At 37.3% G+C, this 26145-nt stretch overlaps 2 protein-coding genes across 11 annotated transcripts in view; one reads left to right on the forward strand and one right to left on the reverse strand.

Moving 5' to 3' along the window:
- The window catches only part of CMSS1 (cms1 ribosomal small subunit homolog), a 382078-nt gene that overhangs the window by 232635 nt on the left and 123298 nt on the right, over positions 1–26145 (reverse strand). For 2 of the 7 annotated variants that reach the window (XM_036998644.2, XM_036998643.2), the window contains exon 1: positions 23556–24270. The exons of the other annotated variants lie outside the window; for them this stretch is intronic. The gene's annotated coding sequence lies outside the window, so the exon portion shown is untranslated. Of the gene's footprint in view, positions 1–23555; positions 24271–26145 lie in introns of those variants that run through there. 7 annotated transcript variants of the gene reach the window in all.
- The window catches only part of FILIP1L (filamin A interacting protein 1 like), a 304769-nt gene that overhangs the window by 164583 nt on the left and 114041 nt on the right, over positions 1–26145 (forward strand). For 3 of the 4 annotated variants that reach the window (XM_036998633.2, XM_073231768.1, XM_036998635.2), the window contains 2 exons: positions 20979–21231; positions 21954–22127. In XM_036998633.2, coding sequence (XP_036854528.2) covers positions 20989–21231; positions 21954–22127 — 417 coding nt within the window. In that variant the 5' untranslated portion in view covers positions 20979–20988. Of the gene's footprint in view, positions 1–20978; positions 21232–21953; positions 22128–26145 lie in introns of those variants that run through there. The other variant, XM_036998636.2, reaches the window with a different exon arrangement.

Genomic DNA, 26145 nt, shown 5'->3' on the forward strand with positions numbered 1-26145 from the left:
ATTTCTTAAAATGTTTTTGTACCTAATACAATGTGTCCCTAGTGCTTTCTTTCTGAATCTTTTATTATGAACATCTCCAAATATACAGGGTGGAAAGAAGACTATAACAAACCCATGAACCCATCACCCGCCTTCAACAACCATCAATTCTTTGCCATATTTATTTAATTTTTACCCCCTGCCTTTATTTTTTCTGACATATTTAAAAGTAAAGCCAAGGACATCATGTCATTTCACGCTTAGACAATTCATTATATATCCATAAAAATAAAAAGGATGTTATCTCACATAAGCACAATGCCATTAACACATGTAACAAAATTAACAATATCTCTTAATATCATCTAGTACACAGTCCACATTCAAATTTCCTTGGTCGTCTTTTTTCATACTCCACGAACAATCACACCAGCTGCTACCAAGGCAACCTTCTATTGTCTTGATGGTCTTCAAGCCTTATCTCATTTATCCCTTTCTCTCCTCTAAAAAAGGGCCCCAAATGTGGAAGCAATGTGATTGAATAAATTAGTGTAATTTCTTTTTCTAAAAGTTTTAAATTTATCATAGTATGTTAAAAATACTTCATCTTATGATTTATTATTCTTTGAAAGCTTGACTTCTATGGGCTGTCTTATTGGCCAGTACTATATACAGATATACCATGATTTATTTGATAATCCCTTACTATCTGTTGGACACTTGGTTGTTTCATCTTCACTATTATGAACAGTCTGTGATGAGCAGCATTACTTGTACACATGGTTTACCTTCTACCCTTATCTTTCACCACTGAATATCTCCTTTGCTTCAGCCATGGGATGTTTTGATATTTAACACATGCTGTGATTTTCATCCACCTTCAACCTGTATATATGACTTGGACACTCTTATCCTCCAAGGCCCAATTTGTCTCTGAGGTGCTTTCACTAAGTTTCTTTGGCAGAGTTAGTCATTTCCTCTGAAATGCTCCCAAAACATTTGTACACTGGATATTATTTATAGTATTTATTAGTATTTTGTATTTAGTCTTGACCTTATATTTCTACTAAATTGTGAGTTTCTCAACATCTCAGTTTTTTCATCAGTAAAATAATGCCAACACCAGGTGTCTGAATTTAAAAAAGATATAAAGAACAGAAAGTATGAATCATATTATCTGGCAGATATTTGGAGATTTTAAAAAGTTAGTTTCCTTCTTTTCCCCTATGAAGAAACTGTGTATGTGTAAGACTAGACTTACAAGCTTGGGAGGCAAGGAGTGAAACTTTCCCCCAGTTAAAGGAAGATGAACTGGGCACAGGGAAAATGCTGAAAAAGACTAAAATGATGGTAAGGTTGAGTACTACACAGTACTTCGCCAATTGCAACATCTCTACACCTGTTCTCTCTATTCTAGTCACAGTCCTTAGATAACAGAAGAGAAAGGAGAGATGTCATGGTCAAATCTATAGATGGGAACTGTTGACCTCCAAATCTCTCGTTAGTCTCTGAGGTCTTTATTATGCTGCGTTTATCTACCTAAGAGGAGGCCTGAAGGCACTCAGGTGACCTAATGGGTGAGGAAGAAGCTGAGGAAGATAAAAATTTGTGTGAGACTTTGGATACTCTGAAAGGTACACTTTTATCTTTTAAGATACACATTTTCTAGAGCTGGAAGGTGGTGAGCTATGAAATGAACTGTTGCTGTGGAAACAGAAACAGCACTCCAGGCAAGATCTGGGTTGTGGTGCTGGCTCCTGGCATGACCGTGGGAACATCAGCTAACCTTGCTGGGCTTCTGCTGCAGAGTAAGGGGATTTGACAAACTGGCTCCAAGAGCCAAAGGGACAAAAAAATCAAAAAGAACAAAAAGGTTAAGTGACTGGCTCAATATTACCATACTTCTAAGAAAAACCAGAGAGCAAAGTTGGAAGAAATATGAAAAATGATGTAGTTCGAAAACTGTTAAAAAAAACACAAAAACATGATTTTCAAAAGCTCTGACCTAACGCTGGGAGTGTGGCTTTTAAAGGTACATAAATGCATTTAAAGCTAATTTGGATGATGTGCAATAATTTTCCTCTTCTGTTCTATTCCACAAAGATCTGGAAAACATTCCCAGCCATGTGTCAACCTTAAATGAGAAAAGAATCTTTACAGAGCCCCTGATTTGTAATGGAAAACTTGGATAAATCAACTATTTATACTCTGAGAATTTTATATTTCTTTTTGTCCTTTCTTCAGAACACATAGCTAAGAAAAGCCATGACGTTAAGTCTACCCTACTAGACCTCATTGGCAGGCTGTTTATTCTGTATCTACAGCCTAGCAGCTTCTCTGACTACAGCACTTAGTGGACAAGCAACCAAAGAACACATTCGAGCTAACAAAAAGTGCAAGTTCTGATTAGTCTAGCATGAGCCTGGAAGGAAAGGGGCATCAGGATACCTAACTTTTCATCTCTGGTTCAAGGTTTATTAGCCAAAGTTATTTAAGCTTTTTGAATGTCAAATTCCTCACCTTGCAAAATAGGGGAAATAATTATATATCTACCAATATATAAAGCAATGTACACATGAATGTTATTATTATAAGAACTTACCTAATAAGCTAAACTTCATTAAATGCTTACTATCAAATTTCTGGATCTACAGTTAAAATTCCAACTGAGATACAACATCAGAACTATTGAGATCTACCTAAGTAACATACTCTTACCAATTCACTGCTTTAGCCATGTTTAATATCTGGGAAATCATGCCCAACTCCATACATGTCTTTTAGAAACACCTGGACTAATGAACAGTAGGTCTAAAGAGTTATAATAAAAATGTGTGTGAGAGATTGTGTGCTGGGACAGTGACACTAAATTACTTGGGATGAGGAGTGATTGAAGAAACTGAGAGGTTTCGTCTGGACAAAGAACCCTTCAAGAGTCCTACACTGTGGAGGAGGAGTAGCCTGGCTTGACTTAGCTCTAGAGGGAGAAGCAGAACAAATCTGAAGTTCGTGGGAGTTCGATTTCAGCTCACAAGAAGCACTTTCAGACACTTAGAGCTCTGTAACAGCTGAGCAGGTGGTCACAGAAAATACTGAGTACCTGGTACTGGGGAGAAGGGATGAAACAACTACTACACAGCGTTTTAACCTCTTATTTGATTCTTCTCTTTCTGTAACTTTGTCTTTCTCTTAGGACTCAGAATCCTTGGGAATGTGGACCTGAATCACACATCCCCAAGCTCCATTCCCCTCTCTGAAGCCCTGTCCATGCCCTCCCTATAAGAAAAAATACCATTAGGGCAATGTTTCAATGATTTTTACTGAAAATGGAAGAAAAAGATAAAGGGGGACATTGCTAAATTAGGTTATTTGGTTTTTACTGTGTCCATTTTTAGCCATCAGATAGCTTTACTGCAGCTGGCTGAATTTAGTGTCTTCAAATGGGGGTGACTACGGCAATAAAAGGAAACACATTTTTAAAATTTCTTTGTTTTAAGAGAAGCTAAATAAAATAGTCAACAGGATTTTTTTCCCTAATGTGGCCATGCAAGAACAACCTGGCTGTTTTGCAAATGACCACTATTAACATCTATTTATAGCCAGCATTTTCATAGATGAATCACATTTACCAGGAGACAGTTAATATTAAGGGCTCAACCAGCTCTGTTGAGAACCCCATAATCTTATTACATCTCTTTCCATTCCCCTTCAAGGGAACTAAGTTATAGCTTAATGATTCCATGCAGGGAGAGGAGGAAATACAAGTGGAATGTAAAGTTAGCAGACAGCCTGCTCCCTAAATTCAGCAAGGTATGGAATGTTTAACACATTCAAATGTAAGGCCCTGGATCACTCCCAGCTTTGTCCCTTGGTGATGAGCATCCTACACTTGGCATAGAGTTGCTCTGCAATATGCAGCCATCTTGCCTTCAAAATAATGCACCCCGGAAACTTGCTACCAAACCAAATTTAAATGACACTGCTTTATAAAATGTCATAAATATAAAAACAAGAGTAATGATGTTAAGGATACTGTCAAAAAGGAGGAGTATAGTGGATGGTCAGCTCATTTTATGCAAGTATGAGTGTATGTGAAGAGGTAGGGGTAAGGTAGAGTGGAAGGTCAGGGTATATATAATCAAAAGTTTTCAAAATTTGGTTACATTAACTGGAGATTTCTGGTTAAGTCTTGGGGACCTAAGGTCACTTCTCCACCCAGCACACACCTACACCTACACATGCATACACACACACACCCTCTCTCTCTGAACTTTGTTTAGTAAGTACCAGTGGTACCCTAATACCGATATTAATTTCTTTGTCTTTTGTATCTCCTATGAGAGTTTCCACCCTTAATTTATCTTTACCAAGCCCTTTCTAATAGTCTTTGCTTCAGGCTAAAACTCTTTAAAATTAAATAGGATAATACACACAAAGCACTTAAGACAGAGCCTGGTATGTGGTGAGAAGCCTATACATATCAGCTACATTATTACTAGATTCTCAGTACAGGCACAGCTCAGAGATACTGAGGGTTCAGTTTCAAAACACCACAGTAAAGCAAATGCTATGATAAAGTGAGTCCAATGAATTTTTTGGTTCCCAGTGCACGTAAAAGTTGTTTACATATACTATATAGTCTATTGAGTGTGCAATAGCATTGTCTTAAAAAACAATGAACATACCTTAATAAAAAACTTTTTATTGCTATAAAATGCTAACCATCACATATGTTTTCATTGATTGTAATCTTCTTTTGTTGATGAAGGAGCTTGCTTTGATTTGATGGTTGCTGACTGATCACAGGAGTGGTTGCTAAAGGCTGGGTGGCTATGGCAATTTATTGAAACAGGACAATGAGGTTGACTGGCTCTCCTTTCATGAAGATTTCTCTGCAGCACTTGATGCTATCAGATGGCATTTTACCCACAGTAGAACTTTCAGAATTGAAGTCAACTCTCTCAAACCCCACCTGTTTTATCAACTAATTTTATGTAATTTTCTAAATCCTTTTTTGTCATTTCAAAAATCTTCAGCATCTTTGCCAGGAGTAGATTCCATCTCAAGAATCCATTTTCTTTGTTCATCTATACTTACGAAGTAACTCCTCATCCATTCAATTACCATAGGATTGCAGCAATTCAGTCACATTTTCAGGCTCTATTTCTATTTTTTTCTTTTGCTCTACTCTAGTTCTAGTTCTCTTGCTATCTCTACCACACCTGTAGCTACTTCCTCCACTGAAGTCTTGAACCCCTTGAAATCGTCTGTGAGGTGTGGAATTGACTTCCTTCAAACTCCAGTTTGCATTAATATTCTGACCTCTTCTCCTGAACCACACATGTTCTTAATGGTATCTAGAATAATGGATCTTTTCCAGAAGGTTTTCAATTTAGTTTGCCTAGATCCATCAGAGGAAACACTATCTATGGCAGCTATAGCCTTACAAAATGTATTTCTTAAATTATAAAATTTGAAAGCCAGACTTACTCCTTGATCCATGGGCTGCAGAATGGATGTGTGTCAGCAGGCATAAAAACAACATTAAACTCGTTTACATCTTCATCAGAGCTCTTGGGCAAGCAGGTGCACTGTTAATGAACAGTAGTATTTTGAAAGGAATCCTTTTTTCTAGGAAGTAGGTCTCAATAGTAGGCTTAAAATACTCAGTAAACCATGTTGTAAGCAAATGAGTTATCATCCACGATTTGCTGTTCCATTTTTTGAGCATAGGTATATAGAGTAGAGTTAGCGTAATTCTTAAGGGCCCTAGGATTTTTGGATGGTAAATGAACATTGGCTCCAACTGAAGGTCACCAGCTGCATTAGCCCCTAAGAAGAGAGTCAGCCCATCCTTTGAAACTTTGAAGCTAGGCACTGACTTCTCCTCTCTTGCTTTGAAAGGCTCTTTTGTCTATGTGAAAATCCACTGCTTATTGAAGCCTTTAATTCATTATCTTAGCCAGATCTTCTGGATAACTTGATGCAGTTACTATATTAGCACTTGCTGCCTCACCATGTACTTTTATGTTATGGCAAGAGCTTCTTTCACTCAACCTCATGAACTAACCTCTGCAAACTTCAACCTTTTCTTCTGCAGCTTCCTCACCTCACTCAGAACTGAAGAAAGTTAGAGCCTTGCTCTGGATTAGGCTTTGGTTTAAGGGAACATTGTGACTAGTTAGACCTTTATCCAGGCCACTAAAACTGTATCCATACCAGCAATAAGGTTGTTTCACTTCCTTATTATTTGTGTGTCCACTGGAGTAGCACTTTTAATTTCCTTTAAGAACTTTGCCTTTGCATTCATAACTTCGCTGTTTGGCACAAGAGGCCTAGCTTTTAGCCCATCTCAGTTTTCAGTATGCCTTCTTCACTGAACTTAATAATTTCTGGCTTTTGATTTAAAGTGAGAGATGCACAACTCTTCCATTCACTTGAAACCATTATAGGGTTATTAACTGGCCTAATTTCAGTACCGTTGTATTTCAGCAAATAGAGTGGCCCAAGGAGAGGAGGGCAGACGGGAGAACAGCTGGTCACTGGAGGAGTCAGAACACATTCAACATTTATCAATTAAGTTGCTGTCTTACATGGGTGCAGTTTGTGATGCCCTAAAACAATTACAATAGTAACATCATAGATCACCACAAACATAATAATAATGAAAAAGCTGGAAATATTCTGAGAATTTACTAAACTGTGACACAGAGACATGAAGTGAGTGGTTGGAAAGATGGAGCAGATAGACTTGCTTAACACTGGGTTTTCACAAACCTTCAATTTCTAAAAAATGCACTATCTGCAAAGCACAACAAAACAAGGTATGCCTGTACCATTTTTCTAAATTTCTAGCCAGTGGTTTATAAATGAATCATTGTTACGATGAGGCAGTTCCTACTCAGAGCCAACCAGCTCTACTGAGGACGGCATGATTCAATCACTCAAACGAATGCTTGATGAGGTCCAAGTCTGTTGGACACTGGGGATATAGACATGAACAACAGGAGTCCTGTGCTCAGATGTGAATAAAAACCCATTACCAGGTTCCACTATCTCCATTTACATTTGAAGGCTCAGTAAGATTTAGTAACTTGTCTTTCTAAGGCCACAGAGCTAACATATTGGAGCTGTGACTTAAGCCCAGATCAGATTTCACAATCTCATACTCTACTATGCTATGCACTCTGCTATCCCCAAGATACCAGCAAATTTGTTGAGACAAGTACACTGAAGTTTAAGAATAAAAATGCATTCAAGTAAGTTTCTGTACATAAATAATATATGAAAATAGAACACCTTTACTGAATAGACCAATTGCTCAAAGGGCCAAGGAGTTGTGAATTCATGTTATTCAGATTTTTGTGTACTCTGGGTACACAGAGTTAATTGTACTCAAATAAGCAAATGGGACACTAGACCAGACATAAAAAATAAGTTGGCACAAATTGCCCAGCACAGTTTGATACAGTAGGTACTTCATAAATGTTTGTTGAATAACTTAATATTGAAAGAGGATTTTTTCCTTTACTATGTATACCTTCTAATAAGACCATAAGTAGATACAGCATAGTTGATTTGCTAGACTCTAGCCAGAATACCCAAGTTAAGAACAGGCTCTGCTACTTTCTGGCAGGATTTGACATGTTAATAGCTACATGCCTCAGTTTCCTCCTCTGCAAAATGGACATAAAAGTTTTTGTGTAAACTAAATTAAGTTAATCAAAAGAAAGCATTTAGAATAGGCCTATATTTACCTAAGTATTGAATAAATGTAAGCTATCATTATTAGCATGTTTTTCCTCTGAATTGGAATTGTTTTGATTGTCTACCTGAATATCATTGTAAATGATCAAAACAAATTCTTTCATTGACTCTTTTTCAAGTTCCTTTACACAAGCAAAATATCCTCTTTTCCACCATTCAAACATGAAAATAAATAGTACGTGGAGACTAAATTGTGTCTAAACAGTATCCAATCATGTATAATAAGCAGTGTTTGATATATGAGATTAATAAAGAATGATTAAGAAAATTTTGTTTTTTAGTAAGGAGCTGACGAGGGATGTGTGTGTGTTGGAGGGAGGTGGTAGGCAGAACAGGCCTCTGTATTTGGTCATTCCTGTAACTAAATTAAGTAAGTAAATGTAAATTCTTCACTTGTCCTTCTATATGGACATATCCTTATCAAAATCCACTATGATTTCAACCAGCTTAAAATCAAGAAAAGGTGACTGAGGTCACCATATAGAAAAACAAAGAGGAATCTGCTTCTCAGGGCCAACTGCACTGTATTTGTATCCATAGATACAACAGAGAACCATAGAATTCTAAAGTGGGAAGCCCCAGGACCTCAGAGATATGGTCTCAAGCCCAAATACTGCTGTCAGGAGATCTGTTAGTGAGTGAGGAACAGGGTAGAGGTCAAGGGAAAATACCCCTTGTCCTTGTTCCATCCTCAGTGACCTCTTGGGGTCAACCTAGCCCAATATTCTCATTTTATAAATGACAACCCAGAGCCTGCCTAATAAAAGAAGAGCTGGGATCAGAAGCCAGGTTTCGTGATTCCCAGTCTATTTGCTCTCTCACACTTCTAAAGGCTATCATTCTATGGCTATGACAGTCTTAGATAACAACACATTAGGTTGTGTTAAACTGACAAGCAAGCAAGTTTTCTCCTTGCAAAACCATCACGCATTATGTCACTGCCAACATTTCATGAAAAGAGCGAGGCATCATTGTTTGGTATAAAAAAAAAACTTTCCACGCCTTTTTTTTTTTCTTGGTAAGCTGAAAATCCCAAACCACTGTTGGTATTACAAAATTTTCTTTTCCTCAGTACACACCCCTGGGCCAAGCACAGACGCATTAAAAAGTTGCCAAAGGAAACAATGAAGTCACTGATAACACCAAGCATGAGAGTATCATGAAATTCATGCCTTTGTTTTCTTCCTCTTGATACTTAATTACTTCTCATTACTGATCATTTTGTGGTTGTTGGCAGAAGGGCAAGGAAACTCCACCACTGCAAACACATGGAGACACACAGCTCTTCTGGTCTTCAGTAGACCAGAAGTCCTCACATGAGTCTGTTCACAAATCTATGTATATGCCAGCAAGAATGCTGATGCTACTATCCCTGACACCCCAAGAGAGGACTGAATCACCTTCAAAGAGGATTAGAAAAACACCTAATCACTTCAAAAAGGAAAAGCACAGTGTAAAAATGTTTCAGAGCATTTTTTTTTATCGCTTATAAATATCATAGTTGGCAAATGATCATGCTTTCCTGGCAGGTTTCACAACCAACCCATTTTCAAAGCAAAGGGATGAAAGCTAGGATATACAGAGTTCCATCAGTTTTCTGGAGCAGTTCAGGGTTGCAATAAACTCAAAAGATACTGGTTATGAGCAATCCTTAGCAAACTACACTGATAAACAAAGCTTACATTATCTTGGAATTCTTGAAGGCATACATTGGATAAAATTAATGGTGGAAGAGGAATCCTTATTGATAGGCAGCAGAATACAAGTTGATTCTTATCAGTAGACTATTGTTCCACATATGACTGTGTGTGTAAGAAGAAAGCACAGAAAGACATCATAGAAATCACAAAAATAACCTTACGCTTCCAGGAAACTAAAAGAAGTAAAGAATCACATATATTTTACCTCTTTTTAAACTGGACACCTATATGATTTTCATAGAAATCTGAATCTCTAAGTGTTATAGACCCACTTTGAAAATGGCTATAGTTAACTCTTCCTATTCCTCTGCAATGTGGCCTTGCAGCTCCTTCAAACAAGAGGAGGAATCTATTTTCTCACTTCTTGAATTGGGGCTGACCTTATGACATTCTTTCACCTTTATAAAAATGAAACCTAGGGGTTTCAGCTCTCACACTCTTGGAATGCTGCCCAAAGACTACGATAGGGGGAAGCCTGGTATACCTACCAGATGTCAAGAGCCTATGTGGAGCAGACATGAGACAATCTAGCTGAGGTCTCCTGGCCTAAGTAGTCTGACAGTCAGTTATGTAAATAAGCCCACCTAAGACCACTCAGGCCCAGCTGAGCTGGAAGACAAATGAAGCTGCAGAGTGACCCACAGAATTCTGAGCCATTTTTGAGGTAGGCCACAAAGTAGAAGGGTTTCGAGGTAGGATGTAAAGTGGCTGGAGCAAACTGGGCACTTTGTTAATACCCATTATGTAGAAAGCCAGGTCAGATACCCAATGGGAGACATGAATGGAGATTAATAATATTGGAAAGAAGAGGAGGATTAAAGATGGTGGCATGAGAGGTGAGACAGAGGCCTTCTCCTAAAACCACATATAATATGAAAATACAATTAATACAACTAATCATGAAAGAGCAACCGGAAAGAAGGCTGTGCCAGACTGCATACACATGAAGAAAAGAACAGACCTCATGGAACATGGTAACATACCAAAGCTGTGACCCAGTGGGACCAAAGCCCTTCCCCCACACCAGCTTACAGGTGTGAGGAAGAGAAACAGCGGGGAGGGAGTAGAGGCCTGGGACTGCTGAACAACTAGCTCTGGAGATCTGCTCTGGGAGCACAAACCTACACTGCATGGTGCTCTGATGATTACAGGGGTTGGGAAACTAAGACAGGCAGAATACCTGGAGAGACTGAGATTCCAGCCACTTGTGGAAAACAGGGATTCATATCTGGCTGCTCTGGGATGAAAGAAAGGTGAGTAGTCTGAGAGACTTCCTAACAGCAAGTGGGCTGCTAAAGGGGCAAGGATTGCACAGAGCTTACTGCTCAGGAGAAAGGACAGGTAGACAAAATTGTCTGGGTGCATTATGCCAGCAGGTTGGGGACTTTCACGATCTTAAGGCACTCCAGCCCCCTGGATGGCTACACAGCTCCAAGGACCCCCACCATGATATGCAGTCGGCTGCGCCTTCCTCCCGGCCAGACCCACCTGGCTCATAAACTGGCAAACCCTACCCTGGCATTAGGACAGCCAGAGGGAAGCTCCGCCTACAGCAACTTCAAACACAAAGCATAGAGGATGATACCTTGTGCTCAGCCCACTGGTTCTGGCAGTGGAGACAGGTGTAGCAGCTGGGAGGCAGAAAACAGCTCTTTCCTCCCCCCAGGCACAAATGAAGCTCTCCTGTGACCCCCAACATTGCTCCAGGGTCTGAGATTCTGGGCATTACAGGGTGCCAGATACAGATATGAATTGTCAAAGGAACCTGGTTAAAGTAAAATCATACATATACCAGAAAAAGAGTCAAATGAAACTGATCTCATGAATCTTCCTGAAAGAGATTTCAAAATAAAAATCATAAACATGCTCATGGAGGCACAGAAATATATTCAAAAACTCAAGGATGAAGTCCTGTTGGAGATCCAATCATTACAGAACACAGTATCAGTAATGAAACATACAATAGAAGGTTTTAAAAGCAGATTAGATAAGGTGGAGAAGACAATAAATGATATAGAAATTAGAGAAAAGGAATACAAAGAAGCTGAGGCACAGAGAGAAAGAAAGATTTCTAAGAATGAAGGATACTGAGAGAACTGTATGACTAATCCAAACAGAACAATATTCATATTATAGAGGTACCAGAAGAAGAAGAGAGAGAAAAAGGGATAGAAAGTGTCACTGAGGAGGTAATTGCTGAAAACTTCCCCAATCTGGGGAAGGAGATAGTCTCTCAGGCTGGGAGGGGCACAGATCTCCCAACAAAGGGACACAAGGAAGACAACATCAAGACATCTAATAATTAAAATGGCAAAGACCGGGATAAAGACAGACTATTAAAGGGAGCCAGAGAGAGAAATAAGATCACATACAAAGGAAAGCCCATCAGGCTATCATCAGACTTCTCAGCAGAAATCTTACAGGCCAGGAGGGAGTGGCATAATATATTTAATAGAATGAAACAAAAGGGCCTTGAACAAAGAATACTCTATCCGGCAAGATTATCTTTTTAAATTTGAAGGAGGGATTAAACAATTTCCAGATAAGCAAAAGCTGAGAGAATTTACCTCCCACAACCCAACTCTACAGTGTATTTTGAAGGGATTGCTATAGATGAAGTGTTCCTAAGGTTTAATAGCTGTCACCAGAGGTAATAAAACCACAGTAAAGAAAGTAGAACAGTTAAATACTAAGCAAATGCAAAATTAAATCAACTACCCCCAAAGAAATCAAGGGATAGAGAAAGAGTACAGAATATGATACCTAATATATAAAGAATGGAGGAGGAAGAAGAGGAAGAAAAAGGAGGAGAAAAAAGAACCTTTAGATTATATTTATAATAGCACACCAAGTGACTTAAGTTAGACTATTAGATAGTAAGGAAGTTAACCTTGAACCTTTGGTAACCATGAATCTAAATTCTGCAAAGGCAGTAAGTACATACCTATCAATAATCACCCTAAATGTAAATGGACTGAATGTACCAATCAAAAGACATAGAGTCACTGAATGGATAAAAAACAAGACCCATCTATATGCTGCCTACAAGAGACTCACTTTAAACCCAAAGATATACACAGACTAAAAGTGAAAGAATGGAAAAAGACATTTCATGTAACTAATAGGGAGAAAAAAGCAGGAGTTGCAGTACTTGTATGAGACAAAATAGACTTCAAAACAAAGAAATTCACAAGAGACAGAGAAGGACATTACATAATGATAGAGGGGTCAGTCCAACAAGAAGATATAACCACTATCAATATCTATGTACCCAACACAGGAGCACCTACATATGTAAAACAAACAGTAACAGAATTTAAAGGGGAAACAGAATGCAATACATTCATTCTAGGAGAATTCAACACTCCACTCACTCTGAAGGACAGATCAACCAGACAGAAGATAAGTAAGGAGACAGAGACACTGAACAACACAATAGAACAGATGGACCTAACAGAAATCTACAGAACTCTACACCCAAAAGCAACAGAATACACATTCTTCTAGTGCACATGGAACATTTTGAAGAATAGATCATATACTAGGCCACAAAAAGAGCCTCAGTAAATTCAAAAAGATTGAAATTGTACTAACCAATTTCTCAGACCACAAAGGTATGAAACTAGAAATAAATTACGCAAGGAAAATGAAAAATCCCACAAACACATGGAGGCTTCACAACATGCTCCTAAATAACCAATGGATCAATGACCAAATAAAAACACAGATCAAGCAACATATGGAGACAAATGACAACAATAATTCACATTGCAAAATCTGTTGTATGCAGCCAAGGCCGTGCTCAGAGGAAAGTACATTGCAATACAGGCCTACCTCAGGAAAGAAGAATAATCCCATATAAGCAGTCTAAACTCATAATTAATGAAACCAGAAAAAGAACAAATGAGGCCCAAAGTCAGGAGAAGGAGGGACATAATAAAGATTAGAGCAGAAATAAATAAAATTGAGAAGAATAAAACAATAGCAAAAATCAATGAAACCAAGAGCTGGTTCTTCGAGAAAATAAACAAAATAGATAAACCCCTGGCCAAACTTATCAAGAAAAAAAAAGAGATTCCACACACATAAACAGAATCCGAAATGAGAAAGGAAAAATCACTACAGACACCACAGAAATACAAAGAATTATTAGAGAATACTATGAAAAATTATATGCTAACTGGATAACCTTGAAGAAATGGACAACTTCCTACAAAAATACAACCTTCCAAAGATGACCCAGAAAGAAATAATACCTGAACAGACCAATTACCAGCAATGAAATTGAACTAATGAACAAAAAACTATCTAAGAACAAAATGCCTGGACCAGATGGCATCACCACTGAATTTTATCAAACATTTACTGAAGATCTAATACCCATCCTCCACAAAGTTTCCCAAAAAGTAGAAGAGGAGGGAATACTTCAAACTCATTCTATGAAGCCAGCATCACTCTTAATACCAAAACCAGGAAAGACACCACAAAAAAAAGAAAATTACAGACCAATATCCCTGATGAACATAGATGCAAAAATACTCAATAAAATATTAGGAAACTGAATTCAAAATATATTGAAAAGATCATCCGCCATGATCAAGTAGGATTTATTCCAGGGAAGCAAGGATGATGCAATATTAGAAAATTCATCAACACCATCCACCACATCAACAAAAAGGACAAAAACCACATGATCATCTATCTCCATAGATGCCAAGAAAGCATTTGACAAAATTCAGCATCCATGAATGATAAAAACTCTCAATAAAATGGGTATAGAGGGCCAAGTACTGCAACATAACAAAGGCCATATATGACAAACACAGAAAACATCATTCTTAACAGCGAGAAGCTGAAAGCCTTTCCTTCAAGATCAGGAACAAGACAACGATGCCCACTCTCTCCACTTTTATTCAACATAGTTCTGGAGGTCCTCGCCACAAAACTTAGACAACCCAAAGAAATAGAGGGCATCCAGATTGGTAAGGAAGATGTTAAACTGACATTGTTTGCATATGACATGATATTGCACATAAAAACCCCTAAAGAATCCACTCCAAAACTACTAGGTCTAATATCTAATTTCAGCAAAGTTGCAGGATACAAAATTAATACACAGAAATCTGTTGCATTCCTATACACTAACAATGAACTAGCAGAAAGAGAAATCAGAAAAACAATACCATTCACAATTGTATTCAAAACAATAAAATACCTAGGAATAAACTTAACAAAGGAAGTGAAAGACCCATTCTCTGAAAATCGCAAGACACTAATGAGAGAAATTAAAGATACCAATAAATGGAAACATGTCCCGTGCTCATGGATAGGAGGAATTAATATTGTCAAAATGGCCATCCTGCCTAAAGCAATCTACAGATTCAATGCAATTCCTATCAAAGTACTAACAGCATTCTTCAATGAACTAGAAGAAATAGTTCTAAAATTCATATGGAATGACAAAAGACTCCAAATAGCCAAAGCAATCCTGAGAAGGAAGAATAAAACTGGGGGGATTACACTGGCCAGCTTCAAGCTCTACAACAAAGCAACAGTGATCAAGACAATTTGGTACTGGCACAAGAACAGAACAATAGACCAATGGAATAGACTAGAGAGCCCAAATATAAACCCAACCACATATGGTCAATTAATATAAGACAAAGGAGCTATGGATATACAATGGGGAAATGACAGCCTCTTCAACAACTGGTTTTTGCAAAACTGAACAGCTACATACAAGAGAATGAAACTGGATTATTGTTTAACCCCATACACAAAAGTAAACTTGAAATGGATCAAAGACTTGAATGTAAGTTATTGAACCATACAACTCTTAGAAGACAGCATAGGAAAAAATCTCCTGAATAAAAACATGAGCAACTTCTTCCTGAACACATCTCCTCGAGCAAGGGAAACAAAAACAAAAATGAACACAGGGGACTACATCAAAGTAAAAAGCTTCTGTATGGCAAAGGGCACCATCAACAGAACAAAAAGGCATCCTTCAGTATGGGAGAATATATTTGTAAATGACATATCTGACAAGAGGTTAACATCCAAAATATATAAAGAACTCACACGTCTCAACACCCAAAAAGCAAATAAACCAATTAAAAAATGGACAGATGATATAAAGAGACAAGTCTCTGAAGAAGAAATTCAGATGGCCAACAGATGCATGAAAAGACGCTCCACAGCATTCATCATCAGGGAAATGCAAATTAAACCACAATGAGATATCACCTCACACCAGTTAATATGGCCAGCATCGAAAAAACTAAGAACAACAAATGCTGGCAAGCATTCAGAGAAAGGGGAGCCCTCCTACACTGGTGATGGGAATGTAAACTAGTTCAACCATTGTGGAAAGCAATATGGAGGTTCCTCAGAAAATTAAAAATAGAAATACCATTTGACCTAGGAATCCCACTCCTTGGAATTTACCCAAAGAATACAACTTCTCAGATTCAAAAAGACATATGCACTCTGATGTTTATTGCAGCACTATTTACAATAGCCAAGATATGGAAGCAACCTAAGTGTCCATCAGTAGCTGAATAAAGAAAGGTAGTACATATACAGAATGGAATACTATTCAGCCATAAGAAACAAATCCTACCATTTGCAACAACATGGATGGAGCTGAAGGATATTATGTCAGTGAAAATAAGCCACGCAGAGAAAGACAAGTGCCAAATGATTTCCCTCATTTGTGGAATATAACAATGAAGCAAAACTCAAGGAATAAAACAGCAGCAGACTCAAAGACTCCAGGAAGGGACTAGAGGTTACCAAAGGGGAGGGTTATGGCTGGGAAGGGAGGGAGAAGGGGATTGAGGAGTATTATGTTTAGTATACATGGTGTGGGGGGTCACGGGGAAGACAGTGTAGCACAGAGAAGGCAAATAGCAAATCTGTAAGTGTATATTAATAATACCTTAATAAAAAAAATTGGACAGAAGACATGGACAGCCTTGCCCTTCATGTGCATACATATCTGTAAATAGAGTGGCATATAATATTTATTTGTCTTGATTACAGTTGACCCTTGACTAATACAGGTTTCAATGGTACAGGTCCACTTTTACACAGATTTTTGTCAATATATAGTGGAAAATAATTTAGAAATTTGAGACAATTTGAAAAACATTTTCTTTTCTCTAGTTTAACTTTATTGTAAGAATACAGTATATAATATATATAACATACTAAATAAGTTTTAATTAATTATTTATGTAATTAGTAACACTTCCAGTCAACAGGAGGCGATTAGTAGTAGTTAAGTTTTGAGGCAGTCAAAAGTTTTATGTGAATTTTCAATTCTATGGGGTCAGTGTCCCTAAACCCCATGTTATTCAAAAGTCAACAGTTTATCTAATCTATATTAACAACATTTCATGCCCCTATAGGTCAGAGCAAGGATCTTCCTGCAGTATTCAAGAAAATCCAATGGGGAGGGAGAAAAATAATTAGAGGGTTTATTATTTTTGATTAATACTTTTCCTTTTTATTTTTTCAATCTGTTTTCATAAGGTACATCATATTATGTATATTTTTTGAAAGGTACATAGCGTATATTAATATGCTAGTATGTGAACATTATTTAAAATACATAAATACACACATAATAGGGTTTTCTACAGTCCTGTCTACCATACATCCTCAACCTTCCATCCCTACATAAAAAGATACTTCTAACATCTTTGCTTTTTTCAAATACATGAATCCTTCCCTGGCTACCTAGGGAACAGTCTGTGATAATAATTGCCACAGATCATTATTTTTCTGTACTGTAATTATTCAGCAAGGCTATAAGCAATTCAGACAGGGTGTCTATATCCATTTCAGACAGTGTGTCTGTAAGCATTCGTCTTTGGCAACACAGCAATATGGCATTATGGCATGATTTTTAAGAATGCAGGTTGCAAGCCAGGTTGCCTGGATTCAAATCACAATTCTGTTACTGATTAGATGTGCAATCTTCATTAAGATGTCTGTGCTTCTATTTCTTTGCTGTAAATGGAAGTAATAATATTCTCTCCATTAGAGGGAATATTATAATATTACATAATAGGGTTTTTGAATGAGTTCATCTATGGAAAATGCTTAGAAGAATGCCTGGCACATAGTAAGTGCTCAGTAAGTATCACTATCTTTCTAGCTCCAATGTCTAATAGAGCAAATACAATGGAGGGAAGTGAGAAAAATGAGTTGTAGAGAAACATATTATATTACTTGTTAAAATTTTGAAAGTGATTGTTTTCATTTAAACTTTCCCAGAAAGATACTGTAACTTCAAGGCAAAGTGATTCACTAGTGCCAACTAACAGTTGGTTTGTTATTGACAAATAAAATATATAAATTACAAACATGTAAGACAATAAACACCTTCAAGTTCTGCTCTTACAGCCTGATACGGTGAGGCTATAAGACAATTCTTAGCTAAACATTATTACTGGGATTATTTCTTTAAGAATAGCCTTTTAACTTTAATTTCTCCCCTGGTGGACATCATCAGACACAGGTTCACTGTGTACTGCAAGCAGAGATTCTAGGTTTCTGTAGATAATCTGTAAGATGTAGACCCACAAATCCACCTCTTCTAAACATACTATTGATAATCTATGCTAGAAGAAAGGTACAGTGGCAAGAATTGTTACATTTCATAAGGGGAGAGGGGTTACAGAGATTATTTCCCCAGCCCCCACACTTCACAGATCAAGATACTGGGCCCAGGGAGGGTCAGTGTGTCACCTAAGTCCCATAAACGATTTGTGACAGAATTCTTCTCATTTGATTTCTTAGTTTAATGCACAAAAGTGTATTATTTGTATTAAGGGAAGTAAGGGAGCTACACTGTAAATAACCAGCTTAGTGCATGACACACAGGGGCCTTCAATAAATGCTTGCTGAAGGATGGGTGGAGGGATTGAAGCCTAGTTGGCTGGCTGTGAGGTACATGGTTTCTAAACTAGCTCGACACTCGGGTCTCTCAAGTGGTGCCAGTAAGGTGGAGCTGGTGAGAATCACTTCTTTAACAATACCCAGCAAAAGACTTAAAGGCATTCTTTTAATCTTGTTTTTTCCCCCTGTATTCATGCTTGGTATTTCATTAAATGAAGAAGGATAATCAAATATAAAAAAAAATTTTCCTTTTGAAATTTTTTCCCAATTCTAAAGGTAATACAGTAAATATATAGTAAGTGTAGCAAATACTGTAAAATTTTGGGGAATAAAGTGAATAATAATTTTAATAATAAAAGCTGAATTTTGAGATCTACTTTCATGCCAGGCATATTGCAAACATTTGACATGTGTTTTGGCATTTAATCCTCACAGCAACTTTCGGTTACAAACATACTGCTACTATCATCCCCATTTTACAGATGAGAAAACTGAAGCAAAGAGGTATTAAGGAATTTGCTCAAAGTTTTACAGGCAGTAAGTAATGGATTAGGGATCTGAAACTAGACAGTGTGGTTCCAGAGTCCATGGTCTTAACTAATCTTTTATACTGCCACTATTCAAATTTTGGATTCCTGTACAAATTATAAAGAAAATAAACTGATTTAAAAATTGACAAATTTGACTACATTGAAATTTTAAACTTCTACATCATGAAAGACACAATAAAGAACGTGAAAATGCAAGCTACAGATGAGAAAAGATAATAGCAAAACATAATCAACCAAACAGTAATTTATACAATATGTAATGAATTCCTACAAATCCATAAGAAAAAGACAACCAATACACAAAAGAAAAATGGACAAAAACTATAAACAAGCAATTTATGAAGAAACCCAAGCGACCTCTCAATACATTAAAGGATGCCCATCTTACTAATAATTATGGGATGCAAATTAAAAAGTCAGATACCATTTCACTCATCAAATTGGAAAAAAATGTAAATTCAATAATAGCAAGTGTTGATGTAGATATGGAGCAATGAGAACTCTCCTATTCTGCTATAAATTAGTATTCCATTTACGAGAACAATAATTCCAAGTAATGTTGAGGACACATATATTCCACAGTCCAAATATTCCACTCCTATGCCCATTTCTCCCTGGAGAAATGCATGTACATGGGAGAAAATAAATGTACAGGGATATTCATAGCAGTATTTGTGCTAATATTCAAAAAATGTAAACTAAATATCCATCAACAGTAAAATAGGTAAGTAAATGGTGGATTACTCATATGTGAAATACTAAACAGCAATCAAGATATATTAGCTAAAATGTAACAAAGAAAAATTTTTAAAATAACACATTTCAGAAAAATACATTCAATATGCTATTTACATAAATTTTAAAAATATGGAAAGCAATACTACATTTAGGTGTGTTTAAAAAGTATAAAACATGCATGGGAATGATACCTACCAAATTCAGGACAGTTACCTCTGGGGCAGGAAGGATAGAGTAAGATTAAGGAAAAGACACATAGGGGTTTCAATTGTATCTATAATATTTTACTTAAAATTTTTCTAATGTATGTAGTGAATTAAGATTTTACAAATTTGTGTGGCAGCATGTAATGGTTCATTATCTTTTCCATACTTTTCCGTATGCTTGAGATTTTTTCAGATTTTAAAGAAATACTATTAACACACAGAAAGCAAAGCACCAATAATGAAGAGTTTCATGATTTTAGGGACAAGGAAGATTAATAATCTGCTTGCACACCGATGAATTAAATCATAAACTCAACTGATATTTTTCTCTTTTCATTAGAAACATCAAAGGCAGAAAATTCTTTCTTGCTATTATAAATTAATTTGGATAATTATATAAGTATAATTATATAACCAAGATGTGGAGCTAATGTGACCCTCATATATTATTTTTTATTTTCCATAATGGCTAACTATTACAGGCAGTAATGTCCCCTATTTTGGTGGAGATGAGGGTCCTGAATATAAATCCTTGACTTATCCAAGGATAGATCTAGATAAGTCAAGGATTTATATGTTTAAAGGAATGAATGGTTAAAGGAATGAGTCATTCTTTTAATTAGACTTTAATATTAGACTTTGTGGTCATAATAAAGTAACCCAAAGTATTTTGAAGCAGTAATTCTGATGCTTTTATTTTAATGTGCCAAAGGCTGAGGAATTTAAAACATTTTTAAAATTTCTAAAGGAAATACTATAATGTGAATCTGTAGAAAGTTAGAACAATTAGTAAATTTACCACTTAGGCTGTGGTTGGAGGTATGACCTGGGTCCCTGAGGTGGAATGCTTTGTGGGTGAAGATCAAATACAGTCTGTTTACCCATAGACATTAAATGGCCTTAATCAAAGCAAAACATTTTTTTTTAAATGTTGATTTTAAAAACAGGAGTGTAAATAAGACTGTGATTTATGAATCTATTAATGTTGTTCTCTGCTGTAGACTTCAGAAAGATTGAGTGTTTGGCTACAGCACATATAACAAGAGTGCAGACCTGTTAAAGCAGTAATAGGTGCCCTTACTAAAACTTCACTTCCATTAAGAATTACAAATTGTTTTCCTTACTTTCAGGCCTTAAAGAATGCGATCCAGAAGCAGTGTCACAGAGGGCTCAGCCCCAAAGCAATTTCCAAGACATAGTAAAGACCGCAGGTTCCAAGGGTCTGAGGACATGAAGCAGAGACAGCAAGACAAAGACCCCACCAGTGAGTCAGATGCAATCCTTCCCTGTCCTAAGCCACACAGTGGTAATGGTCACCAAGGAGAGGACCTCTCAAGAGACGACTTATTATTTCTTCTGAGCATTTTGGAGGGAGAACTGCAGGTCAGCTGGGTTAAAATTATGCTCACCATGCTTCAAAGGGAAGGCTGCTTGTGAATTTGCTGTGTATGCTGCCACAGAAATAGTTATCTGTGGCTCATGCTTGTAAGAAAGTGTAAGTGTACATACACAGAATCCTCTTCTGCCAGTTCCAAGGGCAATTAATTACATCTAAAAGACCTCTAATTATGACATGCAACTGGCATGTATGTTGTGAAAGGTCAGATCCTTTGCCCATGCTGCTCCTGAGTTTCAGGGCACAGACACATAAGGGTAACAATAGTAACAGATAACTTCCGGGTTTGTTTAAATAACAGTAGGCACTTCTGTACCCATGGTAACTGTCTTCTAGACTTGCCCTGGTATTATTAACCTACATTAAAAAACTAAAAACTGCTGCTACACATATAGGAGAATCTATTTTCTACCCCCTAAAATGAAAATGCCAGTTCATTGAGAGTATCAAGTAATCTGCTTGTCAAACAGTAAAAAAATGTAGGGTCCCCCAATGTTGTATAGTGATCACTTTTTAAAACATTATTAATGTGTAATTTAGTTGGAAGAAGGATGAAGGGACATAGTTTAGCGACTTTTTCTAATAAGTTCTATAACTACAATTTGTTTATATTTGAAAGAGAAGATAAAAAATAACTCTCACAATAAATCACTTTCGGAGACTGCTGGTAGATAGAGCAGGCTTTCTGAAATGCCTTTTGTTCCTACAGGCTAGAGATGAAGTCATCAGCATTTTAAAGGCTGAAAAAATGGACTTGGCTTTGCTGGAAGCTCAGTATGGGTTTGTCACTCCAAAAAAGGTGTTAGAGGCTCTCCAGCGAGATGCTTTTCAAGCAAAATCTGCCCCTTGGCAGGAGGACATCTATGAGAAACCAATGAATGAGGTATGTATCTCATCAGGGGTTGTGCACCTGGGAGGTGGAAGAAGCTTACCTGACAGCCAAGCACAAGGCCTGGCAGGGAAGCATGACAAACATATAACTCCTTTTGATTATTTACAGTTTTATATCCTAAGGCACTTAAAATCTACCCAAGGTAGACAAATACTACATTCTCTACAGGAAAGAAAAGAATAAATCGTGGACAGGATGTTTCCACTAGGTTTGTTTCTTGACATCAGGCTGAAAACTAACAAATGCAAGAGAATTCCCCACCCCCTTCACTCTCTCTCTCTCTCTCTCTCTCTCTCTCTCTCTCTCTCTCTCTCTCACACACACACACACACACCTGTTCTTTTGGGGATTTTAAGGCTATTCAGGCTATAATAGAAAACAGATAAAGTTCAACCATAGAGGTTAATTTCTTTGAAAACACTGAGGTACTATGTCACAGAAATTTTTGAATGGAATGGAAATAGCCTGAAGAACTGTTCAAAAAAAAGCATTTTAGAAAGCATATTTTCTAGATGAACGCATATCCTCTTTTTCCTTCGAAAGTGCCATGACAGTGAAGTCCTCTCCCCAGCAATGGCAAGTGTGCCCAGCAACACCAACAGCAAAGATGCACGGTCCCAGCGCAGCCACTGCTGCACACAGATGTGGTGCTGCCTGCTCTTTTACTTGCTGACATTTCTGAAACTTTTTGGCACTCTTATTTTATTCTTCTATTTTCCTCAGAGACCTCAATGGAAAATTTCATAATTTTCACTTTTTTATAAAAAGGAAACAACTAGGAGCATGAATTAAGGCTGGAGAGAGTGAAAGCAAGTTTTGGACAAATTTCCCTCACATAAGCTCTGGCAACCTCCTTCAGGACTGACCTCTAATGTCCTTGCTATTCTCGTCTTGGGTGCCTCCTGAGAGAAGACTACAGTCTTGCCAAATTGTGAACGAGTTTGGTCATATGTATCTGTTTCACTGAGGGGTGAGGTTGAGACCACCCAAAGTCTGTTGACTTGTGCTTTAATCCAAATTTTAAACAAGAGGAACTGAAGCTGCATTCAAGTCAATAATGTTAAAACTGCTTGCTGGCTCCCAATATGGTAATTATGAAACAGCATTAGGCACAAATTCCCCAACTCATATAAGCACAAATGCAAATGAATGATCCCTAAACATATACTAACAAAACTCCACAAATGGCACAAGCCCCAGCACTTCAGTGTGAAATGAAACAATGATTCCAAACTTATGCTGCAATCCTTAGGAAAAAGTTTTAGTTACAAAATAATTCTACTGCACACATGCAAAACTGGAAATACCCTCTCTACAAATGTTTGTCCCTGAAAGTTACCCATAATTTAGCAGTGCTTTATAAATCCAACCTTCTGTGATTATTTCCCCCAACTGATACCCCTATGAATACACACTTACCACGTTCCTGCTTCCACGATTTGCCCGCTTTCTTCTCTTGCCTTCTATTTTCCCCTTAACAGATTTCTCTATCCTCAGCTATTAGTCTATTAATTCCTTGAAGCTCACATAACCGCACCTACCCAACAACCCAATTGTCTACCCCCTTCATCTATCTCAGAAGTAATGGGTAAGAACCAGATAGCCAGAGAATAAACAGTAAAGGGGAATTCTGACTAGGAGTTCCTAAATAGGGCTGAAGAAAAGCAAGAGAGGGCAATGTTCCCTCTTAAACTATCCATGGCTGCACTCTAGTTATATCAGAATAAGGATGTGCATGCTAAAAAAAAATTATTTTGCCTTCCATCCTGGGGTGTGAACATCCCCCAACTTTTTATTCTCTTCACAATGTTCTTTCTGAAAAGACAAAAATATAAACCTTGTCTAGGATAAACTAAAGGGGATTTATCTATTCTTAAGGCACATAACTTAAAAGAACAAACTGCTCTTAGTTACATCACATGGTAGGAACACTCACTGAAGATGAAAAACTGGTAAAGACCTGTGAGTTAGAACAAAGGATGCAAATGGAGAGAGGAAGAGGGAGTAGCTTGTTGTCAAGAGGGAGGGAAGACACAAGAACTCAGAGTCCACAATAGTTTTAACCTCCTATTCCTTTACAACCTGGGGTAGTGTTAGCAGTTACCTTAAAAGAAGATAATTGAGTTAATCACCTAAAATATTCTTAATCCTTCCAAAAAAGATATCCAGGAAAATAAAACAACATTTTGAATGTATCAGGGTACTGTAATAAAAGAATCTACATACCTTATTGGCATTACTTTAGGGCAATTCTTAAAAAGTTATTTTAAACAGCTGTATATTTTAGCATTTAAATTTCATTTTATGTATTTAGTATTTATTCAAGAGTTGATGCATAAAAATAGTTGAGGTTCCCATCTTCAGGGTATTTAATGAGAAGGGGTTAGTCAGGTAGAATATAAATGAATTCCATTTCCAGCAGCAGAATGTAGAACACATGTCCATTGAAATCATATCACTAAAAAATCACATATAAACATTGGATAAACTATCTAACACATTCTCCACTGCATAGATGAACTTACAAAGATACAAGAGAAATCCAGAAGCCAGAAACTTAAAGGGAAATTTCCATAGACTAGCTTTTGGCTCCATATATTTTGAACCTTTCTCCTCTCAGTCCACAAACTTCCAGTGCTGGCAATGAAAGGACATATTCATTTTGGAATATAGCCTCTGGCTTTTCACCTTTATTTGACAATGGCTGGGTGAGCTGGCACAGTGGCCAATAAAAGAATTTTTGGAAGCCTTTCCTACACTAAGATGACTAGCAGTAACATCTATACAGGGAAGTGACTGTGAAACCAACTGAACTTCCCTTTAGCAGGACCCTCAAAATGTTCATAGCCTCTCCAAAACTACCTGATATGAAAGGAAGTGTGATGGAGGTAAGTACAAATAGGAAAAAGACAAAGATCATAACTGCTTACAATTACAATGCATTATTTTTTTAAATTTTACAAAGCATACAACTAAGTGAATACATTGCTGGGGCCTTGGCAGGGCCTTGGAAGTTACCTATGCAAATGAAGACCCCTAAAACTAAGCTTCATGATAAATCCTCCTCCTCTCTCTTTCTGTGTGTGAGCCTATGTGTGCATTTTTTATAAGAGGAAGGCTTGACTATGTTTGTAGGCACACCTGAGGGGAAAGAGGTAGAATCAAGGATATATGAAAGAGTGAATTATAGGTGAAACAAGGGCTGGAAGGAGACAAAAAGGGATGGAGCAAGGAAGTACATACAGATGAAGGGGTTAAGAATGTAGAAGGATATAGGAAAGTTAAGAGGAGCAATAGTAGAAGGAAAGAGATTACTTATGCTTGATGGACCCTACTCAGTCAAATAGGTGATAAAGTCAGAAGATAAGGATGAATTGAGGGCTTGGAGAGAATAGCTTGGGCTTCAATAGGTGCCTTAAGGAAAAAGAAAGTTACAAGGAAGAGACCAAATTGAGAACCACTGGCATATTTTCTAAGAAGCACTCTGGGCCTGGAGAAATGAAGGCACAGAATAAAACTTTAAGTATAAGCTCAAACACCTCTAGAATCAGTAACTCTTCCTTTGGGAGCTTTCCCTCTGCAAGGGAAATATGAGAGTTTTCAAATTACTGTTGTTGACAAACATTATCTCCTTGGTGGTTGAACCAAAAAACAGGTAGTAAGTTTGAATGATCCTTCAAGAGGCATGAAATGTGGCAGAAGGAAAACCCAGAAAATTAGGCATCTCACTAATATGAAGGAACAAACAAATCTACCCAGGAGTGATCAGAGAAAGCTACAAAGCAGAAACAGGAAAAGTTCTGTATGGAAGGCAAGAAAGGTTTCTAAGGGCTCAGCACTGAAGAAAAAAGCCAAACAAACCAGCCTTGAAGCACTGTGGTGTGTTGTAAGAGTGGCCCGTAGTCCAGTGTGGCTAAAGGTTGGGTAAGAAAGATGTCAAAGTGGAATGAGAAGGCCAGTTGGTGAAAGACCATTTGGCTCTGACAGGAGAGTGGAGTAATCCCACTGG

Source organism: Manis javanica, chromosome 3 (genome assembly GCF_040802235.1).
Source record: "Manis javanica isolate MJ-LG chromosome 3, MJ_LKY, whole genome shotgun sequence".
In the NCBI taxonomy this organism is placed as follows: domain Eukaryota; kingdom Metazoa; phylum Chordata; class Mammalia; order Pholidota; family Manidae; genus Manis; species Manis javanica.